General features: G+C 42.5%; 1 protein-coding gene across 2 annotated transcripts in view; it reads left to right on the top strand.

Moving 5' to 3' along the window:
• IFT52 (intraflagellar transport 52) overlaps positions 1-12,290 on the top strand; it is a 35,585-nt gene that overhangs the window by 1,531 nt on the left and 21,764 nt on the right. For both annotated transcript variants that reach the window (XM_032294912.1, XM_032294911.1), the window contains exons 2-4: positions 3,159-3,283; positions 4,290-4,377; positions 12,073-12,202. In XM_032294912.1, the coding sequence (XP_032150803.1) occupies positions 3,159-3,283; positions 4,290-4,377; positions 12,073-12,202 (343 nt within the window). The remainder of the gene's footprint in view (positions 1-3,158; positions 3,284-4,289; positions 4,378-12,072; positions 12,203-12,290) is intronic.

Below are 12,290 nucleotides of genomic sequence, written 5' to 3'. Positions count from 1 at the left end.
ATCTCGGCTCACCGCAACCTCCGTCTCCTGGGTTCAGGCAATTCTCCTGCCTCAGCCTCCCGAGTAGCTGGGCTTACAGGCACGCGCCACCATGCCCAGCTAATTTTTTGTATTTTTAGTAGAGACGGGGTTTCACCATGTTGACCAGGATGGTCTCGATCTCTTGACCTCGTGATCCACCCGCCTCGGCCTCCCAAAGTGCTGGGATTACAGGCTTGAGCCACCGCGCCCGGCCATGAAGCCCATTTTGAGCACCACAGTAATTTCCAAACGGACTAAAATTTAGATGTTAAAAAAAATTACAGCACGAATTAGCCGGGTGTGGTGGCCACTTATCCCAGTCACTCAGGAGGCTGAGGCACGAGAATCTCTTGAACCTGAGAGGCCGAGGTTGTGGTGAGTCTAGATCTGTGTCACTGCACTCCAGCCTGGGCAACAGAGCAGACTCTGTCTCAACCAAAAAAATTACATCGCAAAGTGCTGAAAGTAAGCATTGTTGAATTTATTTATAATCTTAGAATAACAGAAACTCTTCTAAATGTGTCATGTAATCCAGAAGCCAGAAAGGAAAAGACAAATACTTTTAACTCCATTAACATTTTAAATCTATATGTCCTGCAAAATTCAACCAAACCAAAAAACTACCAGAAGCCAAATAAACTTATGAAAATGTTTGTTTAATGATCAATTAGAAAAATACGAAGCCCAACTGGGTGCGGTGGCTCATACTTGTACCAGCACTTTGGGAGGTTGAGGTAGGAGGATCACTTGAGGCCAGGAGTTCAAGACCAGCTTGGACAACATAGTGAGACCCCATTTCTACAAAAAATTTAAAAATTAGCTGGATGTACATTGTGGTGCGTGCCTGTAGTCCCAGCTACTCAAGAGGCTGAGGTGGAATGATCTCTTGAGCCCAGGAGATCAAGGCTATAATGAGTTGTGATTATACCACTGCACTCCAACCTGGTTGACATAGTGGGACTCTTATCTCAAATGGTAATAAGAATAAATTTTTAAAAAGAAAAATTTAAAGAGAAAAATGAGCAGAGTACATGGACAAGAAAATCAGAAGAAATACAAGTGGCAGAAATCTATAGCAAGAGACTGCCATCTCACGAATTTCAAAGTGCAAATTAAAACTAATTAAGGGGGGGTGTTGGCAAAGATGACAAAGACTGGAAATAGGCTTGTCTGGAAACAGAAATGTGTTAGTGGAAGTATAAATGAGTATATTTTTCGGAGGGCAGTTTGGAAATGATTTACTCGGCTATTCAATAGGAAAGAATCTGCAAATAAGCAGAGGGCACAAAAACATGTTTAACATTGACGTTTTTAGTGTTGTTTTACTAGAAAATATTTGAAAAAAGATGTCAATCAGTATATGACTGGTTAAATAAATTGTGGTATCCCATAAAATGAATACTGTGCAGCTTTTTTTTTTTTTTTTGGGGGCATTATTGTTGTTTAAAGACAGGGTCTCACTCTGTTGCCCAGGCTGGAGTGTAGAATGGTGTGATTGTGGCTCACTGCAGCCTCAACCTCCTGGGCTCAAGGAATCCTCCCACCTCAGCCTCCTGAATAGCTGAGACTACAGATGTGTGCCAGCACACCCTGCTGATTTTTTTGTATTTTTTTTTTTTTTTTTTTTTGTAGAGATGTGGTTTTACCATGTTGTCCAGGCTGGTCTAGAACTGCTGAGCTCAAGCGATCGTCCCACCTCAGACTCCCAAAGTGCTGGAATTCCAGGCGTGAGCCACTACATCTGGCCCTGTGTAGCTGTTTAAAGGAATATGGTAGATCCATGTGTACTGACATAGAAAGATGTCAAATATACAAGATTAGGGGGCCGGGCGCGGTGGCTCAAGCCTGTAATCCCAGCACTTTGGGAGGCCGAGGCGGGTGGATCACGAGGTCAAGAGATCGAGACCATCCTGGTCAACACGGTGAAACCCCGTCTCTACTAAAAATACAAAAAATTAGCTGGGCATGGTGGTGCGTGCCTGTAATCCCAGCTACTCAGGAAGCTGAGGCAGGAGAATTGCCTGAACCCAGGAGGCGGAGGTTGCGGTGAGCCGAGATCGCGCCATTGCACTCCAGCCTGGGTAACGAGAGCGAGACTCCGTCTCAAAAAAAAAAAAAAAAAAAAGATTAGGTGAAAAAAGTATGTTTCAGAATAATGCATATGGTAAGATCCTATTTCATAAAACTGTAAGTTAATATATGTATAAAGGCTGGGAGCAGTGGCTCACGCCTGTAACCCCAGCACTTTGGGAGGCTGAGGCAGGTGGTTCACCTGAGGTCAGGAGTTTGAGACCAGCCTGGCCAACATGGAGAAACTCTGTCTCTACTAAAAATAAAAAATTAGGGCCGGGCGTGGTGGCTCACGCCTGTAATCCAAGCACTTTGGAGGCCAAGGTGGGCGGATCACCTGAGGTCGGGAGTTCAAGACCAGCCTGACCAACATGGTGAAACTCCATCTTTAAAAAAAAGAAAATTAGCCAAGTGTGGTGGCACGTACCTGTAGTCCCAGCTACTCAGGAGGCCGAAGCAGGAGAATAATTTGAATCTGGAAGGTGGAGGTTGAATGAGCAGAGATGGCACCACTACCCTCTAGTCTGAGCGACAGAGTGAGACTCTGTCTCAAAAAAAAATATATGTGTGTGTGTGTGTATGTGTATATATATATGTGTGTGTGTGTATGTGTGTATATATATATATGTATATATATGTATATATATATATGTGTGTGTGTGTATATAGATATATATATTTTTTTTATATGTATATAAAGAATCTACAAGACTATACCCCATAATTAATAGTAGTTAGCAGTGATGAATCAGGTTGGAAACATGGTGTTGGGACAAAAGAGCAGGGAGATGGCAGGGCAGGGCCATAGGTGTAGGTTGTTGGGAGGGCCTGGGCAAGAGGCAGAAAACAAAACCCAGTGGGGGAGGTCTGAGTTTGGTTTGGTCTTAGGTTTCTGTGCTATGCTTTTGCATTTCACCCAACCTTTGAGAACTATAGGAGTTTCATAGATAGGTTTCAGTTGTATACCCTTTCTTGATAAATTAGAAGTAGAAAGCAACTATTTATTACTTTTAGGGTCTTTGGAATATTGTTTATTGATTTTCTGATTCCATCTTTCTTCCATAAAGGTAACCATGGAGAAAGACCTGCGGAGCACCATTCTTTTCAATGCCTACAAAAAGGAGATATTTACCACCAACAATGGCTATAAATCCATGCAGAAAAAACTTCGGAGTAATTGGAAGATTCAGAGGTGACTCACCATGTGTATTATTTTCCCTTCTAAGTGATATTGCCCTGCTGATAAAGCTGAGAAGTCTTTGTTTTTTTATGTAACATAGATTGTTTAGGTGGGAGAAGCTCAATTTAAAGATTATTCAGAAATAGATTCTTATTAAAGCATCTCTTGGTCAAGGCACGGTGGCTCATGCTTGTAATCCCAGCACTCTGGGAGTCTGAGGCAGGCAGATCACCTGAGGTTAAGAGTTCGAAACCAGCCTGGCCAATATGGCAAAACCTCATCTCTACTGAAAATACAAAAATTAACCAGGTGTGATGGTGCATGCCTATAATTCCCAGCTACTCAGGAGGCTGAGGCATGAGAATCACTTGAAACTAGGAAGTGAAGGCTGCAGTGAGCCGAGATCATGTGCACTCCAGTCTGGGCAACAGAGGAAGTCTCTGTCAAAAAAAAAAAAAAAAAAAAAAAAAAAGAGAGAAAATTTCTTTTGAAATAAGCAATTAGCATATTATTAAAGCAGCATATTATTAAGTTGTTTTCTAAATCACAAACCAAAAAATTATTCTAATTATACACATACAGCTTTTTAAGATGTTAGAGGTTTTCTTCATATTTTTGACTCAGGTCCATACTAGGGAAAGGAAACATGATAAGTAAATGTTATAACTTTGACTTTATATGTGTTTATGTGTATGTTTCTTCTTAATAGGTGAGGATGTGTAATCATACAAGCTAATGGTAGGGCTTATTAAATAAGTAGTTGAGGACTTCTTTTGCTTTAGCATGGCTTGGTTTGAACGCCTTGACTTACTGGAAGTATTTGAACAGAGGCTGGGTGACTCTGGGTCAGGCCTGTAGAGGGGATTCTCATTTTGAGAGAGAATGGACCAGTTACCTCTAAGTCCCTTCATGTCTGAGCCTCTGTGGCCTCTACTTCAAAATAGTTGAGAGACTAAAATAATGCATAAATTGGTTTAAATTATGGACCTAATATTTGCTTTTAAAATTGCATCTCTAGCTTAAAAGATGAAATCACATCAGAGAAGTTAATTGGAGTGAAACTGTGGATTACAGCTGGGCCAAGGGAAAAATTTACTGCAACTGAGGTAAGAAATAGCCATTATAGGCCAGGTGCGGTGGCTCAAGCCTGTAATCCCAGCACTGTGGGAGGCCGAGGTGGGTGGATCACGAGGTCAAGAGATCGAGACCATCCTGGTCAACATGGTGAAACCCCGTCTCTACTAAAAATACCAAAAAATTAGCTGGGCATGGTGGCGCGTGCCTGTAATCCCAGCTACTCAGGAGGCTGGGGCAGGAGAATTGCCTGAACCCAGGAGGCGGAGGTTGCGGTGAGCCGAGATCCGGCCATTGCACTCCAGCCTGGGTAACAAGAGCGAAACTCCGTCTCAAAAAAAAAAAAGAAATAGCCATTATAGAAGAAATAATGGTGAAATGATTAGGAGCCTGGGCTCCGAAATCCTGGATTTGAATCCCCCTTCACCACTTATGTGTGGCCTTAGGTAGTTACTTCATCTCTCTTTTCATCATAAAGTTGTGATGATTAACTGAGATACTCCATGTAAAACACATTGTGTAGGCCAAATGCATAGTGTAGGTTAATTAAATATTAGCCACACTTTTTTGCTATATTTTTACTTTGAAAATAGGAAAATTCCATTTAAAATAAAGATGTTTACTATTCTAAGTCATGAAATGGATAAAAAATGATAAATATAAGGCCCAGAATTCAAATGACAGTATTGGTAAGAATAGGAAGTTATTGGAACCCTTCCACACTGATGGTAGGAATATAAAATGTACAGTCACCATGAAAAACAGTATGGCAGTTCCTCAAAACTTAACCCCAAAATTGCCATATGATGGCCGGGTGCAGTGGCTCGTGACTGTAATCCCGGCACTTTGGGAGACTGAGAAGGGCAGATCACTTGAGGTCAGGAGTTTGAGACCAGCCTGGCCAACACGGCAAAACCCCGTCTCTACTAAAAATACAAAAATCAGCCAGGCGTGGTGGTGTGTGCCTGTAATCCCAGCTACTCGGGAGGCTGAGGCAGGAGATTTGCTTGAACTTGGGAAGCAGAGTTTGCAGTGAGCAGAAATTGGGCCACTGCACTCCAGTCTGGATGACAGAGCTAAACTCTGTCTCAAAAAAAAAAAAAATAACAAACCTGCCATATGCTCTAGCAGTTCCACTTCTGGGTATGTGCCCAAAAGAATGGAAAGTAGGATCTCAAACAGGTAGTTGCACACCCATCTTCTAAGCAGCACTCCTCACGTTAGCTAAAAGGTGGAAATAGCCCAAGTATCCATCGACAGATGAATAGAGAAGATATGGTACATACATGCGATGGAATATTATTTAGTCTTAAATAGGAAAGTAATTCTGATACATATTACAACATGGATCAACCTTGAGGACATTATGCCAAATGAAAATAAGGCAGACAAAACGACAAATACTGTGTGGTGTCACTTATGCAAGCATGAGGTATATAGAGTAGTCGAATTCATGGAGACAGAAAATAGAATGGTGGTGGTTGCCAGGGCCTGGGGGAATCGGGGAATGGAGAATTGCTGTTTAATATGTACAGAGTTTCAAGTTTTGCAAGATGAAAAGAGTTCTGGAGATTGGTTGCCCAACAGTGTGAGTATATTTAATATTGCTGAACTAGGCCAGGCGTGGTGGCTCACACCTATAATCCCAGCACTTTGGGAGGTGGAGGCGGGTAGATCACTTGAGGCCAGGAGTTCGAGACCAGCCTGGCCAACATGGTAAAACCCTCTCTCTACTAAAAATACAAAAATTAGCTGGGCACAGTGGCACATGCCTGTACTCCCAGGTACTTGGGTGGTTGAGGCAGGAGAATTGCTTGAACCCAAGAGGCAGAGGTTGCAGTGAGCTGACATCGCACCACTGCACTGCAGCCTGGGCAACAGAGTAAGACCCTGTCTCAAAAAAAAAAAAAATACTGCTGAACTAAATACTTCAGAATGGTGAAGATGGTAAATTTAGGAAAGATTGCGTGTGTTTTTTCACAGTCAATAAAACAAAAAACCCAGAACACAGAAAGAGCCATTTTACAGAGACATGAGAAGTACCTTTGTGCTCAGAGAGAATATGGGGAGTAGGGAGTTTGAGGCAGGGCAAGGCCAATGTGGTCCTTAGATTGAGGCAGGCCAAGGTCTCCTGCTGTTACTCTGGGTGGTGTCATGGGGAAGAGGTCCACTGCAGAGCAATTCTAGTGTCCTTTGTTTCTCAATTTGATTGCAAGGTGACCTCTGCTGGGAATGGCATGGAGAGAGAGATGATTGCTTGATCAGGTTAATTGGCAGAATGCGTAGGAATTACTCTTGGGAATGTGGAGGTGACCAGCAACTCCTACCCACTGAGACCCTGAGGGAAATGTACACACCGATGGCAGTGGCCTGCATAGCAACAATTTATTACTTGTTGGGCTTTGGCTCCATGTCCCTATCTACCTGGTGAAGCCAAAGAGAGAGTTGACCTGGTGTTTGCCAGGGACCAACCAGCCTCAGAAACACAGGGGCATCCGGAGAGAAGGTCAGAACCTGGTGCCTGGGCCTTTTTCCAAGTGGAGATGGGTGCCAGCCCAAGCCTTAGTTTGGGCTTCCAGGGATGGAAGGCTGTTACATCCAAGAGACACGAGTCCTTCAAGAGGCAAGTGTGATGTAATTTAGCCTAATAAAACCTCCCAGACCAGTCCCTGACACCACGCCTTCTCTTTAGAGTTGGAGTGGGGTGGGAAGAAAAGCCTTTGGCTTTTTTTCTAGGAACCAGCATTCCCTTGTGTTCCTGTTCTTCCAATGGGCTCATCCTGGTGAGATCACTGCTTTTGTCATCGCTGCTGGCCTCCTAGACTGTTACCCCTGGAAAGCTGTGTGATGCCTTTTTCTTTTTATTTGAGATAGAGTTTCACTCTTGTTGCCCAGGCTGACTTGCAATGGCGTGATCTCGGCTCACTGCAACCTGTGCCTCCCGGGTGCAAGTGATTCTCCTGCCTCAGCCTCCTGAGTAGCTGGGACTACAGGCATGTGCCACCAGACACGACTAGGTGCCTTTTTCATGTTGGCTTCCAGAAGCTTCTGTGATAGGACAGACATCATATGTCTGATAGTAGATGCTAGTATCGGGCTAGAAACTAGGCTGAAAAGCCTCCGCCTATTTCCACCTCAACTACATTAACTCATCACACTAGCATGTGGTGGTATTCAGTTACCACCAGGTAACCACATAGCTGAGATGAGTATTTTCCAACCCTGACAGACCAGCGTCCACCTGTATTACAGATTCCACCTTTATTACCCTGAATTGAAATGCTAAGATAATCTAACCCACCACCATTTTTTAAAAAGGCAACATAGCATCCTAACTTTAATATTCAGAAATTAAAGGATGATTTATAAAAGAATACATGTATTTTAAACCGTAATGTTTAGGCATATATACACTAGAAGAATATATGTATTTAAGTTTGTTAATACTTGGGCATACATGCATTAGAACACTTCTTTATGTTTGGCATTTTGAAATAAATGTTTAATAAATATATAGAACTCCCATGAATGGGTTAGATACAGATGCAGACTGGTGGAAGTGATGAATTGGCAATTCAAATTATGAGCTGTGTTGCTGTCAGTGATGTGATTTTTCCAAAATACTAACTCTTGGTAAAGTTCTATTAATAAAAAGAGTGTAATTCTTTTCTCAATTTACATGGTAGTTGGGTATCTGCAAATTCAGTATATTAAATCGTGCAAAAAATACTTTATAAAATTTATATATAATTTAGGCTGGGTGTGGTAGCTCACGTCTGTAATCCCAGCAGTTTGGGAGGCCAAGGCAGACGGATCACCTGATGTCAGGAGTTTGAGACCAGCCTGGCCAACATGGTGAAACTCTGTCTCTACTAAAAATACGAAAATTAGCCGGAGGTGGTGGCAGGCGCCTGTAGTAACAGCTACTCAGGAGTCTGAGGCAAGAGAATCGCTTGAACCCGGGAAGTGAAGGTTTCAGTGAGCTGAGAATGAGCCACTGCAGCCTGGGTGACAGAGCGAGACTTCATCTCAAAAAAAAGAAATAAATAAATTTAGTTAGATTCTAGGCTAAGTTTCTTTTGTTTGCTTGCTTTTCTTTTTTAAACATACGTGACTGAGAAGATACTCAAATGTTGTGGAACAGTTCTTTACTATGTTGGACTGGTCTGAACATTGCAGGCCTTAACTTCCCTGCCCTTTACCCATTAAAATGTCCTTAAGCATTAACATTATGGCATTAATATTTTACCATATTAATATTATGGTAATCCAAAATACATGCTAGATGGTTTAAATGCCGACACTGAGAGCCACTGGCCTGGACCATCCAGTATCAATTACATGAAATAGCTCACATTTGCTGCCACATTGTAAAACTTAACAGTGTGAATGCATTCAAAGCCAATTTCTAAAATTTAAGTCTACAAATTTAATCTTTCTTCTTGTTTTTGCCATCAAGAAGTAAGAAACCTCCAATTTGTACCAAATATCTATTCTTTGGTTAGATGGGTCTCACTTACATGCATAGGTGGAACCTGGGTCATAATTTGTGGAAGCCCCTTCAACCTTTGCCCAACTGTGTTACCGGACACCACATCCTTCATGTATCTTTTTCTTAAAATGCCAGATGGCCAATAGGACACAGTAGATATCAATACCTATTGTATATTCATTGCATTTAGACAACAAGGACAAATCCCAGAACCACATAATCATAAATACCAAGTCCCAGTAGAATTTCCCAAGCAAAAGCTATGTTCTGAGAATAGGTGTTGCAAACTAGACCTGGCTTTCTATTAGCAGTCATAGAACATAGCATATATTTAGGGCTGTCTGGGAAGAGGAGTTCAAGAGGAAATAAAAAGGAAGATGGGATTTAGGGAGAGATTCAGCCTGTTGTTCAGGGTCCAGGATCCATGCAGTTATATTTCATTTGTTTTTCTGTTGTTCCAAAAAATATTTATTAAGGATCTGTTATGTACCTAGTTGTGTGCCAAGTCCTAGGACTAATGCTAGGGATCAAAGTCAAATAGTACATGGTCTTCCCTCTCAAGGAACTGATATTCTAGGGGAAATCAAACAAATGGACCATTTATCAGTAATGATCAATGTTCTAAGTTCCACATTTCTACAGAAGCACAGAAAAGAGGCATTGGATTAAAGGGCCCAGAGGAAATGGCCTTTGAGCTAATTTTTTTTTTTTTTTAATGTTTTTTTTGAGACAGAATCTTGCTCTGTCACCCAGGCTGGAGTACACTGGCACAGTCTCGGCTCACTGCAACCTCCACCTCCCAGGTTCAACGGATTCTTCTGCCGCAGCTTCCCGAGTAGCTGGGATTACAGGCATCTTCCACTACATCCAGCTATTTTTTGTATTTTTAGTAGAGATGAGGTTTCACCTTGTTGGCCAGGCTGGTCTTTAGCTCCTGACCTCAAGTGATCCACCCACTTCAGCCTCCCAAAGTGTTGGGATTACAGGAGTAAGCCACTGCACCCCGCCTTAATTTTGATTTTGAAATAATTGATTCATTTTTGTTTTGTTTTGTTTTGTTTGTTTTATTTTGCTTTGTTTTTGGGATGGAATCTTGCTCTGTCACCCAGGCTGGTATGCAGTGGTGCTATCTCGGCCCGCTGCAACCTTTGCCTCCTGGATTTAAGCAATTCTCCTGCCTCAGTCTCCCGAGTAGCTCAGACTACAGGCATGCACCACCACACCTGGCTAATTTTTGTATTTTTAGCAGAGACAAGGTTTCAGCACATTGGCCAGGCTGGTCTCAAATTCCTAACCTCAGGTGATCTGCCCCCTTTGGCCTCGGAAGATTCATTTGTTTTCTACAATGTGGGGAAGGCAGGAGGAGAGGAAAATTCAGGGCGCATGCAAGAGCAAGAGGGCTATGCTGTGGCAAAGCTAGTATGGGCAGTAGTTTCCAAAGTAGGATACATGTGATGAATCAATGGGGTACCAGAAAGAAATTACGTTTATTATTCATATATATATATATTTTTGTTCTGAGACAGAGTTTTGCTCTTGTTGCCCAGGTTGGAGTGCAGTGGTGTGATCTTGGCTCACTGCAACCTCTACCTCCCGGGTTCGAGCGATTCTCCTGCCTCAGCCTCCCAAGTAGCTGGGACTACAGGTGTGCACCACTAAGCCCAGCTAATTTTTGTATTTTTTTTTAAGTAGAGATGGGGTTTCACCGTGTTGGCCAGGTTGGTCTTGAACTGTTGACCTTGTGATCCACCCTCCTTGGCCTCCCAAAGTGCTGGGATTACAGGCATGAGCCACTGCACCTGACCCTATTCATTTTTTTGTTACCTTTAAAACATTTCCTTTTTGGGAGTTGTTTTAAATTATAATATAAGGTACATATTTTATATAGAGATACATATATATTGGATGTATGTATAAACATGTTCATATTTTTTTTCTGCTGGAGTACTTGATGAAAAAAGTTGAGAAACTGTTTGTCTCGACCACGCACCACAGATTTTCTCAGGCTAGACCAGCAAGATGAACCCTAGATTTTTCTCCCATCCCCAGCTCTGTGAAAACGAGAGAGCTTCCAGGAGATAAGAAGAAAACATGCATTTCTCTTTATGGCTTGGTCATTGACCTTGAACAGAATTCCTCCAAGGTGTTGTATGAAATGCCTTCATCCTGATATCATCTGTGGGCAGTCAAGCGAAGGCATTGTCTAAATCAGTGGTTCTTAACCAGGGGTGATTCTGTTTCTTCTTCTCCTGAGGGAACATATGGCAATCTCAAAAGACATTTTTGGTTGCCGGGGAAAATAGGTACAGCTGGCATCTGGTAGAGTGGAGACCAGGGGTGCTGCCGAATGGAGAACTGTGAGCTTCCTTCAGTAAAGTTTTTCACTTTTGGTTTGCTGTCTAGATAGCTTTGAAACTGTTATTTAGTTTGAGAATTTTGGAGCTTTATGCTCAGAGACAAGCTTGGAGATCATACATAGAGAGCACATTTTGGCTGGGCGCAGTGGCTCATGCCTGTAATCCCAGCACTTTGGGAGGCCGAGGCAGGTGGATCACGAGATCAAGAGATCGAGACTGGGCCGGGCGCGGTGGCTCAAGCCTGTAATCCCAGCACTTTGGGAGGCCGAGGCGGGTGGATCACGAGGTCAAGAGATCGAGACCATCCTGGTCAACATGGTGAAACCCCGTCTCTACTAAAAATACAAAAAGTTAGCTGGGCCTGGTGGCGCGTGCCTGTAATCCCAGCTACTTAGGAGGCTGAGGCAGGAGAATTGCCTAAACCTAGGAGGCGGAGGTTGCGGTGAGCCGAGATCGCGCCATTGTACTCCAGCCTGGGTAACATGAGTGAAACTCCGTCTCAAAAAAAAAAAAAAAAAGAGATCGAGACTATCCTGGCCAAGATGGTAAAACCCTGTCTCTACTAAAAATACAAAAATTAACTGGGTGTGGTGGCATGCATCTGTAGTCTCAGCTACTTGGGAAGCTGAGGCAGGAGAATCGCTTGAGCCTGAAAGGCGGAGGTTGCAGTGAGCCAAGATCACCCAAGCCTGGGTGACAGAGCTAGACTCTGTCTCAAAAAAAAAAAAAAAAAAGTACATTTTCTCTTGTATGTATTTATATGTAAATGCCTTATAGATTTGAGGTATTCATTTTTCATCTAGTTAAGGTCTTATTCATGGTATTTTGGGCAAAAGTCTTTTGAGCATATTCATGGATTTCTTTTTTCCTTTGTGTAGTTTGAAATCCTGAAGAAATACCTTGACAGCGGTGGAGATATCCTTGTGATGCTAGGAGAAGGTGGAGAATCCAGATTTGACACCAATATTAACTTTTTACTAGAAGAATATGGAATCATGGTTAATAATGGTAACTTATTATTTTCAGTAGACACAGTAATTTTCTATTTATTATCTGATATCATAGCCCTCTAGGTCCAGTGGCATAATGGAAAAAG

Source organism: Sapajus apella, unplaced genomic scaffold (assembly GCF_009761245.1).
Source record: "Sapajus apella isolate SASKATOON/1434 unplaced genomic scaffold, GSC_monkey_1.0 scaffold33, whole genome shotgun sequence".
Taxonomy (NCBI): domain Eukaryota; kingdom Metazoa; phylum Chordata; class Mammalia; order Primates; family Cebidae; genus Sapajus; species Sapajus apella.
This window is presented reverse-complemented; position numbering and strand designations above follow the sequence as displayed.